Source organism: Vespa crabro, chromosome 6 (genome assembly GCF_910589235.1).
Source record: "Vespa crabro chromosome 6, iyVesCrab1.2, whole genome shotgun sequence".
Lineage (NCBI taxonomy): Eukaryota > Metazoa > Arthropoda > Insecta > Hymenoptera > Vespidae > Vespa > Vespa crabro.
The window spans coordinates 2,885,628-2,905,428 of NC_060960.1; the positions used below are offsets into that span (position 1 = coordinate 2,885,628).

The 19,801-nt window shown below is 29.9% G+C and overlaps 1 protein-coding gene across 4 annotated transcripts in view; it reads left to right on the top strand.

The window, feature by feature from the left end:
* Positions 1 to 19,801, top strand: part of LOC124425152 (acetylcholine receptor subunit alpha-like) — a 100,143-nt gene that overhangs the window by 69,071 nt on the left and 11,271 nt on the right. For all 4 annotated transcript variants that reach the window (XM_046965097.1, XM_046965098.1, XM_046965095.1 and 1 more), the window contains 7 exons: positions 8,150 to 8,267; positions 12,289 to 12,428; positions 12,547 to 12,591; positions 15,011 to 15,120; positions 16,259 to 16,439; positions 18,419 to 18,534; positions 18,930 to 19,098. In XM_046965097.1, the coding sequence (XP_046821053.1) occupies positions 8,216 to 8,267; positions 12,289 to 12,428; positions 12,547 to 12,591; positions 15,011 to 15,120; positions 16,259 to 16,439; positions 18,419 to 18,534; positions 18,930 to 19,098 (813 nt within the window). In that variant the 5' untranslated portion in view covers positions 8,150 to 8,215. The remainder of the gene's footprint in view (positions 1 to 8,149; positions 8,268 to 12,288; positions 12,429 to 12,546; positions 12,592 to 15,010; positions 15,121 to 16,258; positions 16,440 to 18,418; positions 18,535 to 18,929; positions 19,099 to 19,801) is intronic.

Below are 19,801 nucleotides of genomic sequence, written 5' to 3' on the forward strand. Positions count from 1 at the left end.
TGAAATTGGACATCTCTTATATTTTACTGATATATTTATCATCATACTTATTAGAATTGGTATTATATCTACATTTACAATTAGAAGGAAAACTATTTTCACGTAATATATTATCTATTGAAAAACATCGCAAATTATCACGTTAATTTCAAAGAATAAAAATGAAGAAAAAATAAAAAAAATAAATGAATAATAGAAATTTTTTAATGATAAATTAATTATTATATAAATATTATTCTGATAGAAAAATCAGCTCGATTTTAAATTAGATTTATCACTTTGATTACAATGGCAATGCATAATCGAAAACATCTTTTCAATATAACGAGATCTCGTTTGTTATGTCGAAGAAGAGATACTCGTCTTTAATAACGATCGAAGTATTACCTCACGTTAGAGAATAGCATTCTTCTTCTTTCATCTAACAAAAGCGACATACGGTGTAAATATACGCATACATACTTACATAGATATATACATGATGCGCCGTTAGTCGTATCTAACATACGCATAAAGAGACACGTACTACATAGTTCGTCTTACACGCTATACTTCTCTATTATTTCAATTTCCTCGCATTCTCAAGTATGATCGAATCGCATTTACTATGATCATACAGTTCCTTCAACTATAAATATCAAAAGTTTATCGATTAATTCGTTCGTTTCGATAAGAAAAAAAAAATTTTTTTTCTTATCACTTTCTATTATATATTTTCTATCATAGTTTTTCTATCATATATATGTATGTATATATATATATATATATATATATATATATATATATTCTATATGTATATATATATATATATATATATATATATATATACATATATATTGATGATTATATATAATTTCCTTTTTTTTCTACTAAATATATCGAAATATCTTTTCATATTTTATATGTTCATTTATAAAGAAAATTTATTGGAATGTATAATATTTTCATTTCCTTTCAATTCATGTACGTTTCTCTTATATTTCAAAAATAAGATATTATTCAGACAGATAAAAAATATCGATCTAATCAAATAAGTATCGATTCGTTCAAGATGTTATCCGTTAAATATATCAAGGTGATCGAAACGAACAGCATATTAATCAATATACTTATTCTCCAACAGAAGATTTATATTATTCTCCGATAAAACCAAATTCACTATCTACATCAGATATTAACGATCCTTTACAGTTCGTAATTTGGAATAATCCTTCGAAGAAATGTGAAACAATGAAAATTAAAATAATTTAGATGAGAATAACAAGGATATAAAAAATAATAGTTAGGTTCTAAGAAAAAGATAAAAAAAAAGGATTGACGAATGGTAAATACGAATATAAATAAACACGTACGTACATACGCGTACACGCTCTCGTCATACTTATAACTTTCTTTTTTTTTTTTAATACACATTTTCTCTTGTTACTATGTCGATCAAAGATAACAACGAAGCAAACTGCTACTATTAAGTAGCAGCTACGAAGTAAACTGCTACAATATATATGTATACAATTTCAATCGAAAGTTCGAATATACGGCTACATAATTACATGGCAATTATTACGAGCAACTTGCTATTAACTTTAGTAATAAAAAAATTTTCTTCTAACAAAAAAAAGTCTATATTTTTATCTTAAAGGAGTCGCTTCAAGACGCTTCTGTCGAGTCCTTTCTCTCCCCATTTTTCTTGGCCACCCACGACGATAGGAATAATTCATCGATTTCCATCGCCAATAATTCTTTCTCTAGACATTTTTTATTTACCGCCTTCCCCTTCACCCCTTTTTCTTTCCTTTCTTCTTCCAAGCTGTCCGACTTAAAATTCTAAAATAACTTCTATAATTGCGTAATGGATGAAATTAATTATGTATACGCGGGTACTCGACATACGTTAAGGGTTGGAGAGTGACTCGAACGGGTGAACGTTTTCTTGCCGTGGAAAGTGATAATCTTATCGATCGACTCGTTTCATTTACGATAAGAGTGCTAGTCTGACCACATACGTACTTTACTACTTACATTACTTCTACTTTGAGTTCGAACGTTATCGGTTTCTTTGTTCATTGAACCATTAAATATTTTCGGGAATATATTCTTGTTTATTGAGACAAATTCTTATAGAGATTCTCTATATACGATCGTTTATCTCATTTCAATTTAATTTTTGTGTTTATGAACGCTTTACAAATTTGATCAGCTTTATTTGTTGACCTCTGACTATGTCAAGGAACTTTGGTATCCATCGATCGAGTCAAATTATGAAGAAAGCTATTTATTCTCAATGATCTGAAATTGAATAAATTTAATTAAAAGATATCTTTGGTCAATTAATTTTCTCGCCATTGTTCGATATATTTCTCTTAACAATATTTTTCTCAATATCGGCTGCACCAAAGAAATCTGAAAAAGCCATTTTAATCATAATAAGCGATTCGAAAGTATTCCGCAAAATAATTGTAAGCCTTGATATTAAACTACGCCTTGATAATATTAATAATTATATAATGTTAGAGTTGCATAATGTTAGGTTAGTAATAATTTTTTTTCAAAATAAATATCACAAAATTATAGGATCCATACTGCGTTTAAATAATTTCTTCTTGTTTAGGTTATTTCCGCAAATTTCTATATAGCTTGGCTCATTGGAAGTTACGTTTACTTAGAGCTGCGAATATAGGATATGTAAATTTAACTTCGGCTAACCAAATAATAAATAAATAATATACGATATATCATCATAATATTATCACAATATGTTTCTAATATCTGTCTAGTGAATAGATACACGACACATACATAGCTTGGTTTGTGCATATCTTGTGCACAATTATATTATACTATAACTCGTGTACGATTATAATTATTATTTAATATTTAAAAGTAAATAGATACATGTGTAAGCTTATGTATTAGAAAATTCTAACGGATGTAGTTACATACATACATACTCGGTTCCAATCGACCTACTTGATACGCTGCCTCGACAGAACTGAGCTTCCTTTTATCATAGTATCACGTACATTATCGTGAACAGTTTTAACCCAAGAGCAAAACAAATTTGCCCTTTACTACATACATATATGTATAACATGTAGAAACGAATGAGAGAATGGATAGTGAAGTGCAAAATAGAATGAGGAAAAAAGGGATGTTAGCAAAGCGAAACAAATAAATGATAAGCGTTACAGGTGTCGACGAATGTCGACAAGTTCGATTCTTGAAGATTATGTTTTTATTTTTATTTGTAGATTTTACCTTCTTTGCTTTTTCTTTTTTTAATTAAAACAATTTAATATGAATTTCTTGGACATATTCCATCGTACATATAAAAATGTATGTGTGTGTATATATATATATATATATACATATATACATTCTACATAGTCTATAACTCTATAAACTAACTAACCTTAAAAGCTATATATATATATATATATATATATATATATATATATATATATATATATATATATAGATAGAGAGAGAGAGAGAGAGAGAGAGAGAGAAAGAGAGAGATAAACTATATAGAATATTATTTGTATATATAAAAATATAACTACAGGCTATGTAATACAATATACTATATATTATATAGACTCTTTAAACAGTGTCTTATATATAATTATTCATGAATATTTTCGAATTAATCACGACGTATCTTTTTAACATGAAATGTCCTTAAAATGAATAAAATTAGTATTAAAATTGCGTTAATATTTTTTTCGCGCGAGCGATAAGGGAATAGTTAAGGGATGAAAGAAGTAAGAGAAATGAAAGACGTAACTACTCGCAAAAGATTATCGCGTATACTATTCGCGGAGAAAATAACTGACTAAAACTTTTCAAAAACGTTTCAAGTTCCCTCGACGGTTAATTAAAGTTCCTCGGTATTTACCAGTTACTTGATACAGAAGTCTCAAGACTCTGAGTTGGTTTGAGGTGGGAGAGACCAAGAAGTCACGAGGAAACTGTTACCGCTTGGCAATAAGATACGAGGGAAGGTATTTTAAAGCACGCGAATATACCACGATCCAGAGTTAGATCTTTTTTACACTTATTTCGTCCATTGTCTTACTTCTTCGAACAAAACTTAATGCCTTTTTTGTCTATTATGAAGGAATATGGAAATGAATTTTCATATTTTAATTGAAAAAAAAAATTCAAATGTAAAATGAAGAATTGATTTAAAACTATTATTGTATCTATCTGTTTCTTTAATCATTTTTATTTATTTATTTATTTTCTTTTTTTACCGTTGTCTCCAATATTTTTTTTTAGTTTTAATTTATCTATTATCACTTCCAAACACTTCATAATTTATAGATAAATTATTATCCCTCTTTCTCTCTCTCTCTCTCTCTCTCTCTCTATATATATATATATATATATATATATATATATATATATATATATGCTGTGAACAAGACAAAAAAGGACGTTTACTTTTAAACTCTACAAAAGAATACTTCAAAATTATATAACATCGATCATTATTCTTTCGTTCGATATAATACTATCATATACCGATCTTCCCATCGTTGTAGTAGTAATATCACATAGAAAAGAAGTAAGAAGAAAAAGAAGGGAGAAGAAAAAAAAGAAGAAAAAAAAATATATAAAAGGTAGAAGTAGAAAAAGAAGATCGAAGCAATCCATTGAGCTTTCTATCGTGAAACGTAGAGTATCCAACTTGATCGACATTGAAGGAGGCGAGAATGGGGAAAAGAAAGCCGACTGGTTGGATAGGAAGCTAGCAGGAAGAGGTAGGTAGAGAGTTAGGGGGTTACTGTGAAGGGTGAAGAAACCTAGTATAAGTGTGCCCTGTAAGAGGCATTTTAAGGCCCTCGTCACTCGTACCAACTAGGACTAGAACGAACGTGGCAGATAATTACTCCCTCTTAAGCCATGGGTGCCCTGAGCACTGACTGTGAAGGTGCTGGAGATGGTAGAAGAGACGTGGTGGAGGAGAAGACGAAGAGGAGAGTGGAAGTTGGAGGGTCGCTAGTAGAAGCGAAAGAGACTACGAGTTTGGAGCTTATCGATCGGAGCCGTCACGCGTTCGCGAGAATAACTCGATGCTGGATTTAAAAATAGAGAGAGGGGAGAGGGAAATCGAGTGTCGTTTTTTAACGTATTTAACCTGACTATCTCTAGCTAACTCATTCCTATCCATCCGCCATTTCAACTCTCAGCCAGCATTTTTCTTTCTTTATTTTTTTGCTTTTCTATGTTTTTTCTTCTTTTTTTTTCTTTTTATTGCTTTTTTCTTTTTTTTCTTTTTTTTCTTTTTTTTCTTTTTTCTTTTTTTCTTTTTTCTTTTTTTTTTCGTTCGCTTTTCCAACGCCACCATCATCATCTCGCCGATCGCCTTCGATTTATTTCCTTAGACGTACGATAAAGTCTTTAAGGTTGTAGCTCTCTTTCAGCTTTTTGGAGAAGGAGGCCACGAAAGAGATCGCTGGATTATGAACTACCTGTCAACTTTGACGTGCTATCTTTAAAGTTTCTTTTGTTATTCATCAAATCTCACGATAAACTCCCTTCGGTTATAGTTGTTATATAATGTTTCTTATTAAAGACATTTTTAAGTACGTATTCTACTTATCAGAATGTTGATCTTAGTATTAAAATATTTTTAATACTAAATAAATATTTTTAAGTATTAAGTAATATCGTTAAAAGAGTCAAATGTTTTATTATCGTATTAGTAATTTTTTTTATCTATCGCTTAATACTATATATCGTGTAATACTATATATCGTTTTAATACTAATTTAAAATAATAATATTATTTAACATCATTTTGTTAATAATATGTAATGTATAGTAAATTTCAAAAGTTTATTCTATGATCTTTGTCATGATCCGTCGGAACAGATCTGACAAGATTATCGGAAACTATCGGAGATCGTTCGACGACACGAAAACGAATTTTGTACTTCATCGATACAGATGTCTTTTACTAGTCTAGAGTATGTCAACGAATCGAAGATAACGATAAAAGAATTGAGTATGGATAATGGAAATCCTTTTATTGCTTTCTTTTTCATAGTCAACTCGGACTTTTGCTCTGTACAAAATTGCAGAGCTAACAATTTCCACTTTAAATCCCAATGACATGTCTTTATAAGAGTGTATGTTAGTGCCTTTCTCTCTCTCTCTCTCTCTCTCTCTCTCCCTCTCTGTCTGTGTGTGTGTGCGTATGTGCTTGTTTGTCTGTTTTATTTTTGCTTGTAACTACGAAAGGATTACAGATGCATAACTATTTTGTTCGTTGGTTAACACGTTCCGTGCCAAGCCATTTTTGCCTGACTTGTCGTTCAGGCCATTTGATATTTTGACTAAAGAAAAAAATGACTGCGTGTACCACCGGTGGTACACGCGGCCTAAAGATCAAGTTTAACGTGTACCGCCGGTGGTACACATGGCACGGAACGTGTTAACGATCACAGCCTCACTTTTGATTACTTATCCATTTACAACGCCATAATACATTCGCATATGTGTGTAGTGCTTCTACAATAAATATAGATTAGAACTGGGAGTCGATCGATAGAAACTTTTAATATGATAAATTGATAAAAAATTAGTAATTTAAAAGGAACGAATCGTAAAAAGTCATGATAAATGACGATTAACAATTATAAGTGGTAATAGTTAGTTCTTCAACGAATTCAAATAATTTATATTAGTTTCGTGTTTATATTCGGTAGGTATCTAAAAGTAAAAGACGTATTTGATAGTTGTGTAATTAAATAGTAATGTCACGAGGATTAGAAGAACTCGAATTGCCAATTGTTAATTGCTAATTACTAATATTAATTATTGGTAATAGTAACTTTCCTAATGCTGATAAAAATGAATTATGAAAAAAGAAAAATGTCATATAAATCGCAATTAAAAACATTAATAAATTAATTGACTTAGATCAAATCAAGGAAACTAAAAGGATATTTTGCATTTAATTTAATCAACTCTTCTTTTATTCCAATAAACATAATTCCTGAATCGTTATAAAACATCATGAAGCAGGTTGATATCACAAATTCGATATTCAAACGAGAAGAAACTATTTGAAAAGCAGGAAACCGCGATGTCACTTACACCTTTATCGATTTTTCGATTTTTCGAACGACAATTGACAGATGCCTGAGTACCACCATCTTTTATCGTGATTACCGATCTACCAACTTTTCATCGTTTTATTCAGAAATTTCAGATACCTCCCTTTGATATCTTTTTCACGAGAGTCATTTATCATCTTTTTCATTTTCGAAAAATATAAAGATAAAATAATATTAAAGAGATAATATATTAAAATGATATGTATAATTACTACATATAGAAGTAAATAATTACATTTAATAAAATAATAATAATAATAATAATAATAATAATAATAATAACGATGATAATATAATCTTAGATGTAATATAAAATGATGATTAACAATTTAATAAATATTTATAAATTTATTATCCCCATTATTGATAATTTTATAAATGATTGATGGATCATGGATCTATCATGTGCACGTTCAGGAAACTTAAGATACACTTGTCAGATCGTAATGAGCAAAGTTGATATAACTCGATGTACTAGTTAGTCGAGGTATTAATTAGCATAGCTTTGAATATATAACTGGGTTTATGATCCTGTAAGAAGTACCATAGTAAGTTATTTTTTTTTCTTCAATAATACTCGAGATATTCTTTTTCTAATTAACTATTCGATATCTACCGTATGATCCTCGGATTCAGAATGACTTAATTCATTCTGTAAAACTTTCATGATTCGAAATATTTCAAAATTAATTAAATAATTCTTTTTTCTTTTTATCGAGATAATCTAATACTTCGTTTCCTTTTTTCTTTTCGTTAATAGAAAAATGTCTCATCGTTTATATATTATATTATATTTTATCACATTTTATATATAAAAATGAAGCTTTTCTTCAGATATATCTATATATACACGGTATGGACTATAAATAAACACATATAAATTACATACATACATATGAGATCATGAATCTGATAATTTACTTGGAAATATTCAAAAATACTTGAAAATAATCGAGTATTATTACAAATTAATCGAATTCGTATCACACTCATTTCCCTTTTTCTTTTTTGTTTTTTCATTGCAGTCCGAGCACTGAAGGGTCTGGAGGGCACGAAGGCGAGAAGAAATGAGGTGGACGTGACACAATGACATGATGAAGAGCCTGGTGGGGATCATGTGGATAGTGTTGGTGCTCATATCAGGTAGGTACTATAAATCTCGGTATTACGAATTTCGTATAACTCAACGTAACATTGATGTCTTCCATACTGAGAAGATACATAATATTTTTTTTATATTATCAAAGAACACGTAAATGTCTTCCTATCAAACACGTCTAAATCATGTATATGTATCATTTAGAATGACTAAATGCGTTCTGATTGGAATGAAAAAATTTTAATTCGAGCGAAATATAAATAATAATATAAATATGTTATTTGTGTTATATGTAAAAATGATTTATATGTTTATCAAATTGGATAGACTTTTTTTGTTTTTTTTTGTAGATAGAAACAAAATAGAAGCTAGATAAATCTTTTAAATATCCTTGCATGTGCTTATGCGCTCTCATATGTTTTCTTTATTTTTAAATTTACTTGGCTGTTGTTCGGAAATTTTTCGGATTTCGTAAATTCGACGTTTAATCGATGAGGTAAGATTTAATCTGGATTTGATCCAACCATTTCTTCTCTGTCTATCTGCCTCTCTCTTTCTCTCTCTCTCTCTCTCTCTCTCTCTCTCTCTCTCTCTCTCTCTCTTTCTAATTTTCTTAACACGAAGGTTCTATCATAATTCAAATTGATTTGAAATTCAATAATAAAAAATATCAAACGTATGTATCTACGTATACGTACATACGTAAATATTGAAAAGTTGAAAAGTTGAAAGAGAATGAGAGAGAAAGATATATATATATATATATATATATGTGTGTGTGTGTGTGTGTGTGTGTGTGTGTGTGTGTGTGTGTGTGTGTGTGTGTGTGTGTGTGTGTGTGTGTGTATATTCATTCTTACGAACGAATGTTATTCTAAAAAGGTATATACGAAAGATTTAAGGTCGCAGAGGGAATCAAGAAAAATATTAGATACACATTCTCTATCTTGTTTATTCTTTCTCCATTTTTATTTATTTATCTATTCATTTATTTATTTCTTTTTTCTTTTTTTTTCATACATCTTCTTTTCATCAAAATTTCATCAATAAACCGAGATCTACTAATTTTCTCTTATATATATATATATATCTATTTCTAAATACAAAAAATTTGTTCTTTTCCGGTTAAAAAATGTCATGGGATTTATCATATAACATCGATCTTCTAAATTCAATATGCTTTCAATATTTTTCCCGGTATTTTCTGCTTATCAAATATATTTCAATTCGTAAAACGATCTTCTCTCTTATTTTTTACTTTTGTTCCTTTGTAATACTAATTCTATTAAAAAATACAAATCACTTTAACTTCCATTTTATGATCACTTTCTGATTCTTAATTAAGATATTCATTATGATAAATGTTCATTATAAATATTTTCGCATTTCAAATAAACAAATTTCTATATCACATTTTTAATACTTTCGATTATTAAAAAATATCTGAAAGGATACTTCAATTTTGTTTTTTTTTTTTTTTTTTTTTTTTTTCTTTGAAATCGTTAATTTGTATTTTTTTCCTCGTTGCCTTTCTCTTTTTTAAAGGAACTTTATCAAACATAATTCCACTTAAAAGTTTGTGCGTCAATAATTTTACGAATTGCCGTTTCTTTACAGTTCATTAACATCGATTTCTTGAATCTCAGTTAGCTGCACGTAATTTCCAGATAATTGACCGATTACTAATGTGCGATTTATCGTTTCTCCAAGCCAATTGGAATAAGTGGAAGAAAAAGTAATAAATTTTAATTCTTTTTTTTTTTTTTTTTTTTTTTTTTCTATAAAAGCATTCATAATTTAAAATAAGTAATATACATGACTTTTGTAAATACGATTGAACGACGATTAACGTCTGTAAACTACATAGCTCTGATAGAGTGGTAGATCTTTTGACTTCCTAAAATGCCGATTTATCCGACACTCAAGCATTTTCGTTTGACCGAAGTCTCTAGGTAATACAGAAACACGGATGGTCGTTATTACACAGTTTGCGAAGCCACACATTATTCATCGACGATACTTTACGAGTTTCCTGCTACCCTTCGACCATTTCGGCCGGGTTGTTCGATACAACTACGTTGGCAAGGTTTTTAATTTTTGAAACCTAGCCAAAAAGTAAAGCTCCGGGATCGTGGATACACGCTTGGTGTAGTTGAAACTCGTGCGGAAACTCGTCGCGAGTTATCGAAAGAGAAAAAAAAATATCTCGGGGGAAAGAAAAAAGAAAAAGAGAGAGAGAGAGAGAGAGAGAGAGAGAGAGAAAGGAATAGAGAAAAATAGAAAGAGAAAGAGAAAGAGAAAATGGATTCTGATCCGTCGAAATCTAAAAGAAACGTCGGAAAAGAGAAGATATCATATCTCGTTTTCTCTAAGGTAACTTGAAACTCTCTCTCTTTTTCTCTCTCTCTCTCTCTCTCTTTTACTCTCTCTCAAGCTCTTCAACTGGTACTCTTATCAATCGTTTCTTCTTGCATTCCATGTATTTTCTAGCTTCCTCCCACCTAAAGAAAGATAGTTAGATAGAAAGAGAGAGAGAGAGAGAGAGAGAGAGAGAGAGAGAGAGAGAGAGAAGTACTTCTTTACCGTCGCTGATGTCGTTTAGGAAGTTTGAAGATTCCAGAGAAACGAGTGAATCGCTTAAATCTCGTCTCCATTAGACTCCAAATAAAATGGCATTTTATTCGCATTAGGGTTTTCAAATGATACTTTGAATTATCATTCTATTTACCTTGCAACGATAGTAAATAAAAGCATTAGATATTTTAATAGAATGATTTTTTATTTCCATTCTTTAAAGCGTTTTCTCTAATGTATAATGAATACATTAGAAATAATGTAATAATAAAATTTATTTGTAAAAATCATCGTTTTAATTATCTACATCGTTGTTAACAAGTATAAATATAACAGAGATATTATTAGCTACTCCAAGTTTTTTTAATAATCTTAATTCGTGATTAATCTAAAAAATTTCTTAAAAATTCTTTTAGAAAAATTGTCTTTAAAATTATTTTTTTTTTTTTTAAATACATCAGTATTAATATAATAAAAATAATATCATTAATTTGAATGATCACAAGATTTCAATTTTTATCTATATTTTTAATGATTGATTTTAATTAATTTTTTCAAATCAATTTATTAAGCTATTTGATAGAAGATTATATATATATGTATTTTTTTTTTTTTTGAAATGGAATATACAAACGTGTTAATATCAGTGATTAATCTTTTTACTAAAACCAAAAGGAAGCATTAATTGAAAGATCGAAGAAAGTTTCATTTAACGAACGATAGTGAAAAGCTAATAGTGCTCAAAGTAAAATAGCAATGGGATAGGTATTTCTTAATGAAACTAAATATATTGAAAATATATTCAAATGTGTTACGAGGAAAGTGTGAGCGTACATTTAATCAAGGAAAGTGAGAAATAGGTAAATAAAGATGAAAGTAAAGACTCAAAGAAAAAAAAGAAAAAGAGAAAGAAAAAGAGAGAGAGAGAGAGAGAGAGAAAAAAAAAGAGATCATATAAAAATGTAAAAAATCATGACTGTAGGCATAAGGTATCATCCTCTTGCTGTTTCTCTCTTTCTCTTTTTTTTAGAATCTCTTTAATACGCTGTTATTTCGAATTACAAAAGCGCAAAGACAAACGTATACGTTCTTTTGATCTTTTCTCTTCAAGCCATGTTCTATACGTTTCTACTTGCTTTTTCGGTTTTAGCAAAATTATACGTAAGGTGTAATTTTCAACATTGTTACGCTCGAAACTCGCGTTAATGTCCCTTTGAGCGATCGTTCTGATGTTCTGAAAGGCTTAAAAATTTAATTACAACTAAAAGTACGAGGTCGTATGAGAGTTTTATAATAACTACTTCACTTTCAGGAATCGTTGACTTCATAGTTGATTTCTTAGAAAAAAAAAAAAAAGAAAAAAAGGAAAGAAAAGAGAGAAAAAAGAAAAAAATTGTGCGTCTTTTTGTTTACCTGCATTTCTTGAACATAATGCCTTTGTTGTTTTGCATTTGATCTTTTTTATTTTCTTTTGTTTGTTTTATTATTTAGGATGCTCAGGAAATCCAGACGCAAAGCGACTTTACGACGATCTCCTCTCGAATTACAACAAACTGGTACGTCCAGTGGTAAACGTCACGGATGCCCTCACCGTCAAGATCAAGCTCAAACTCTCGCAACTCATCGACGTGGTCGGTTGATGATGATAGTATATGACGATGATGATGTCATCGAGTAACTCACGTAAAGTATATCAAGAGTAAATCACATATGATCATTAACATCTCTTCCGTTTTGATCTTCTTTCAGAACTTGAAGAATCAGATTATGACGACGAATCTTTGGGTCGAACAGGTATATATATATATATATATATATACATATATATACGTATAATAATATATATTATTTTAAAATTATTTTTTTATTCATCACATTCAAACGACGTGTTATATTACAACTACAAAACATATCCAACTAAAACATAAAACATATCTATGTATATATGTATAATATATAATAATATATAAGTATATATATATATAAAAGAAAACAAAGGAAATACATAAGATACTTGCATATATGGGTATATAAATAATATAAATAATTAAAATATGTTTGAATGAAAATTTACATTGATAGTTATAGAAAATAAATTGGTTATCAATCTTTATTAATCGAATCAAATGTAAAAAGTGATAAATGTTTATTAGACGATTAAGCCAATTTAAAAATAATGATTCTAAATAAGACAAAGACAGGGATATTGAACATTAAATAGGAATGGTGAAGAGGGTGGTGGATAGGTTAAAAGCCATGTGGTTATCGATGAACGGGCATACATTACCGTTGATACAAACGGCAGTACACTCGCGTTCGTGCAAAGAACCGCAAGAGAAACTTCGTCAGTGTGTACACGCTCATGTAGTTCCATGTTGCGTACAACCGCTCTTCCAGCTTCAACTTCCTGCCTCGTTGAATCCCTTAAGATCGATCGTTTTCGTCCTGGCATAATATTCATTTGAAAACGTGACATTTCGAGAGAGAGAGAGAGAGAGAGAGAGAGAGAGAGAGAGAGAGAGAGAGAGAGAGAGAGAGAGAGAGAGAGAGTGAGAGAGTGAGAAAGTTACACTAACATCTCTCTCGAATTAGTTAATTCTATTATTCAATTAAATGTTAATTAGCAACTACAATAATTATGTCTGATAATTATGTATGTTCTATTTCTCTGTATTTATGACTGTCTCTCTCTCTCTCTCTCTCTCTCTCTCTTTCTCTCTCTCTCTCTCTCTCTCTCTCTCTCTCTCTCTCTCTCTCTCTCTCTCTCTCTTTGTCTTTCTCCTAATCAATGAAATTATTTCTTCAATTTTACGAACTCGATACCGTTTTTCTAAATCACAGATCGACTTGACAAACTCTTTTATTTATTTTTTTTTTTTTTTTCTTTTCTTTTCATCTTTTTTTATTTTTTTATGATATTTCGAATTCTATTGAAGCATTTAAAAATTGAAAAGAATTCTTTTCTTATCGAAATGATAAAGTTAATCGGTTGTAGTTGTTATAAATATAAAATATCTAACGTTCTAAATACGATTTTTGTTGTAGAGAGAAAATAATGCTAAGAAACGTATAATTATTTTACAAGAGAAAGAAATTGTTTTTATTTTTTTAATTAAGAAAGTTAATTATATAGTCGCTTTATAGATATAACTTTTGTTTAGAGAAAAAATAAAACAGTTACACGAACAAAAATGTTTAATTATTTTATAGAAAGAACGAAATAACTTATTTTAATTTCGATTAAGGAATGATCATAAATAATATCATTTATATTTTTACTAAATATATAGAAATTTAATTACAATTGTAAATAATCGTTAGAATAAAATAATAATCCACGTAGTTGTAAAAATTTAAAACTATTTTTCAAATGTAAGGCGTTGAATATAAATTTTAGAACCAAATCATTAACCAAAAATCAACATTTTATATTTACGTTTAAAAAGTAAGTTTTCAATCGTTTTTACATAAAAATGAGAATAATTTGAACGGACTATCCGAGATTTTTATATTTTCATAAGCGTAACTTTTCCATCCTGGTGTAACAAGAAAGTCACGTTCCAATTCGTTAGAAAATGAAAAAGAAGAACGTTTACGTGCTAAAATATTCTTCGTTCTCGTTGGACAAACTTTGAAAACTTTAGTGAAATAATTCTAGAAGTCGGCTTATTGCTCTATACATACACATACATATATGCATACGTACATATTATTTATTTTCTTTTCTACGGTTTCGTTGTTTCGGTTTTCTTTCTCTTTCTCTTTCTCTCTCTCTCTCTCTCTCTCTCTCTCTCTCTCTCTCTCTTTTTCTCTTTTTATTTTTTTTTGAAAACGAGAGAGAAGAAAAGTTTCGTTGCACGCGATGGATTGAAAACGTCCGGAAAAGCGAAATGGTCGTATAACAAAAAAGAAAAAAAAAAAAGAATACAAAAAAAACGATTTTCCGTTAGTAGCAGGTCACGCGAAAGCAGATAACGCGCCGAAACATACGGAACATACTCAAAATAAAAAATATGTACTATAGATATATATGTACATATACATATGTTTATATACATAGTATATATCCGTATAAAAGTATCTATATATGTGTGTAGATATACGTATCATGTATATTAAACGGACGTGATTTCAACACAAAACACAGCACGTTTTTCGTATGGCGCGATTAAAATTTTCTGTTTTTGTTCTTTACATATTTCTTTTTTTTCAGTCATGGTACGATTACAAATTAAAATGGGATCCGAAGGAGTACGGTGGAGTGGAAATGTTGCACGTGCCATCCGATCATATATGGAGACCAGATATAGTTTTATACAACAAGTAAGTTCAAATATATTTGTTATTTTATTTTTTATATGATAACAAGTACATGCATTGTATTATACGTATTTTTCATGTAATAAATAATACATGTATTATATTATAAATATTTTCATATCAAATAACAAATTCGATACGTACATTATATATTTATGCATACATATATATATATATATATATATATATATATATATATATATATAATTATATATATATATATATATATATATATATATATATAATATATATATATATGCATAAATTTTATATATATAAATATTACTTGTATATTTATTTTTTATAATCTAAAAATTTATTTTATAATTATAATTTACGTATATCATCTATCTTAACTACTACCTTTGTGTACCACCTTTCTTTATCACCTGAAATATTTTCGTTATTTTTGATTTTATGGAAAAAATACTAAAAACAATGTTACACTGTTTTTTATTTTTTTTGTATGAATCGATTACTCTCGTCATTTTTAATAAAATAATAATAATGTACAATATCGAGAATTCACGAGGCATTTTGAAAAAATGTCTGATGATTCATGCAACTGTAACAAACCATATCTTTTTTTTTTCGTTAAAGTTAGAAAAAATATTAAGAGACAAAGGATGCATGGTTTCACATATTCATGATAATATTTTTGTCGCAAGTTTACATGCGCATGCATTATCTCTTTTCGCAACTGCTCATACACATGCATTATTTTTTTTTTGCAAGTACACATGCACATGCACATGCATTATTGCACTTGCACGAAAAAATATAATCGTAAAATATAATCGATAATCAAATGTGATCCTTAAAATAGTGTAACTTTGCCTCAATAATTTTTTCCATTAAGTCACATATAACGAAAAGATTTCAGGTAATAAAGTTAAATACGGATGCAATAACTAGAATATCTATAATAAATATATTTGAAAATATATATAAATATATATATATATAATTACATTAAAAAAAAAAAAGAAATGTGTGTAATACAATATAAAAAAGGTATAGATATTATCAATTTTTTTTAACCCATTCTATGACGTGACAAATATCGATAATTTCAATATTCTTAAAATCCTTTCAATTCTGACTTAAAATATAAATTTTCCTTAATTTCTTATAATTATAGCGCCGACGGTAACTTCGAGGTAACACTAGCAACGAAGGCAACATTAAATTATACAGGGAGAGTCGAGTGGAAGCCACCGGCGATTTACAAGTCTTCCTGCGAGATCGACGTCGAGTATTTCCCTTTTGACGAGCAGACCTGTGTTATGAAATTTGGATCGTGGACCTACGACGGCTTCCAGGTAAGAAAGTAATTCGAAATGAAAGTTTTACAAATTTTCTTTAGTTTTCTTTTTTTTCGTGCGTATTTATTCGTTAAACGAACTTATCGACAAATACCATTAATTCATTTTCATCAATCGCAAAACATACATTTCAATATGATCCATATATAATTACCGTAAAAGATATTGATAGGATTGTAATCATTTTTATAAAAAAGAAAAAAGAAAGAAAGAACAAAGAAAAAAAAATATTTCTACGTTCTTTGCCATCGAAAAAGGACCACGTATAGTAATAAATAAGAAAATTTCAATAAAATAATTCAAACGGAGTTACGAAAGCGTTTATCGTAAAAGAGTGTGCTGTTAACCCGATAGTAAACAAATTCTCTTCTCTCTTTTAATGGAACGATATTTTATATTTTTCTATGCTGGATCATATCACCGAGATTTTCTCTCTCTCTCTCTTTCTCTCTCTCTCGCAATAGGAGGATAACGAGAGGTAAATAAATATGATGAACATGTAACAAATAGACTTTTGGACATCACGACTAGGAGAGTTATTAATCGCTTGAAAATCGATTTTACTCGTTTGCTCGTGTTGTCATTCGTGACCACGAAATAGGTGATTCACGAATAACGATAAGTGAACAGAAAGAGAAAGAGAAAGAGAGAGAGAAAGATTTTTTGAACGATTTCATTTTTATTATAAGTTTTGTCATCCAATTCATAAACGCCGATTAATCATCGATTAATCAATTCAACATATGTTAAATAAATATTACATTTCTTTATATATCGATAAATATAATCAAAATTATATTTATTTATATAATTATATTAGATATAGAATAAAAATGATTATAAATATATCAATATTTCGCAATTTACAATAAATACTCGATTAATCTACGTAAATATGTATATATATATAGTAATTACTGATAACGTTATCGAAATATTTCCAATATACGAAGTATAATATCATTACACACCTACAGAAAAAGAGGCGTACAAAGAGAGAGAGAGAGAGAGAGAGAGAGAGAGAGAGAGAGAGAGAGAGAGGGAGAGAGAGAGAGAGAGAGAGAGAGAGAGAGAGAGAAGAGCAGACTATAGATAGTAAATTTGAATATTGCATAGAACATTGGATTTAATATTACGTCGTTCTATCGTTGTTGTTCAGACATGCCGTATTTACGTTTTCTCTCTCTCTCTCTCTCTCTCTCTCTTTCTCTGCATTGCATAATACTCACACCAGAGTTATATACAAGCCGGTTATGTAAAACTGGCGAGAATTTGAATATTCGAATGGTCAAGCTCTCGAGCATTCTAATATTCTCCTATCGAGAGATGAGAGAAAGAGAGAGAGAGAGAAAGAAAGAGAGAGAGAGAGAGAGAGAGAGAGAGAAAGACGAAAGAGGCATCGAGTAACGCTGATTGATAGCTTCTCCGATGCATATTGTATATCGTATATCAGGCTATTTCAATATCCTAGACAATTGTTCTCTCTCTTTCTCTCTCTCTCTCTCTCTCTCTCTCTCTCTCTCTCTCTCTCTCTTCGTTTCTCGGACGACAATCAACGAGGATGGCTTCTCCGATGTGGTTTAACCGGGAATCTCTCTCTGGGTAGGGATAGAGATAGAGATAGGGAGGAAGAGAGTAAGATGGAGAGACAGCTTTGGATTTAATGTGCAGATGGATGCAAATGTCAAAGATATCGAACGGCATTCAGGCCGAGAGGGGAAAATCGATAATATCACAAACGACGATTATGTAGGTGTCTGTGTAGGTGTGTCTACAAATGCATTTGCTAACCCATTTGACTTTTTCAGTTAACGACAACTTCCACAAACACATCTATGAACTTCTTATGTTTCCTTCATTATATTTGCTTTTCGATTAAAAATTCGATCTTACATATAAGAACCGTTTTCATATGTAATCGTCAAATGTGAACGTTTAGTCGTCTTTCTCGTATCCTTTTACCTTCTCTGTTTTAGGTCGACCTTAGACACATCGACGAGATCCGTGGCAGTAACGTCGTCGACATTGGCGTCGATCTGTCGGAATTTTATACTTCCGTCGAGTGGGACATACTCGAAGTTCCTGCTGTTAGGTAACGTACAAACTTCGAATGAAGTTAAATACATACATATAAACGTATTCTCATTTGAGAATTAATAAAAAGAAAAATATCGATCGGGATGTTTCTTTCTGATTCATTATCTTTAATAATTATAAAAATGATCAAAATGAATAAAATAAATTACTAAAATATTATATAAATAATTAATGATTATAATCCTCAACTTTTGTTAAATAGATTTTTGCAGATATAATTTGTTCTTGAAAGATCAAACTGTCAAACAATAGTATTAATTACAACAAGATGTCAATATATAATATGCAACGAGGATATTATTTGTATCAAAGTTGATTCTTTTCTAATCGTGAACGACCATATCATTTTTTTTCTTTCTTTTTTTTTTGTTTTTTTTTTTTTTATTTCAGAAACGAGAAGTTCTATACGTGCTGCGACGAGCCCTATCTCGATATCACGTTCAACATTACGATGAGGCGAAAGACTCTCTTTTACACGGTCAATCTTATAATACCGTGTATGGGTATATCGTTTCTCACGGTACTGGTCTTCTATTTACCGAGTGACAGCGGTGAAAAGGTAAAATTTTCTATATTAATCAAAGAAACATTCCTTGTTTTTTTTTTTTCACTATTTATTTTATCAATTTTATTTTACTTTTTATCGTTAAACTTCGAATCTTTAAAACATTCCTCGTCTTCGTGATACGGTAATAGATCGAAAATATTTAAAAAGGAGTCCATTATCCTTTTCACGGTCGCTGAGAACTTGAGGGTCCTTGACGTTTATGAAAAAAGGAAAAGAGAAAGAGATAGTGAAAAGTTAGATAGATAGAGAGAGAAAAAGAGCGAGAACGGATCGATCGACGTAATCGTGAAAGTTTGCCGTTCGAGTTCACCACTCGAGGAACGTCACTTGGTGTGCAGCCGTTGATGCGATTGATGCCGTTGATTTGGTAGGTCGGAAAAGTTAAAGTACCATCACCCAGCATAACCCTCACGTCCTCTTTTATCCTCCTCTTTCTCGATTCTCTCTATGTATGTATGTATGTATGTATGTATGTATGTATATATGTATATATGTATATATGTATGTGTGTATGTTTGTATGTAGGTGTGTATCTGTATGTGAAAAGAGAAAGAGGCGAGGAGAAGGCGTGCCTCATCCTCCTAGACAGTTCGATGGTTCAAAGAAACCAGCTTTTGAAGAAACTAGATCACGATCGAGCTGTCGTCCATGAAAACCAAGCCGATCAAGAGACAATCGTATCCCAGTCGCGGCC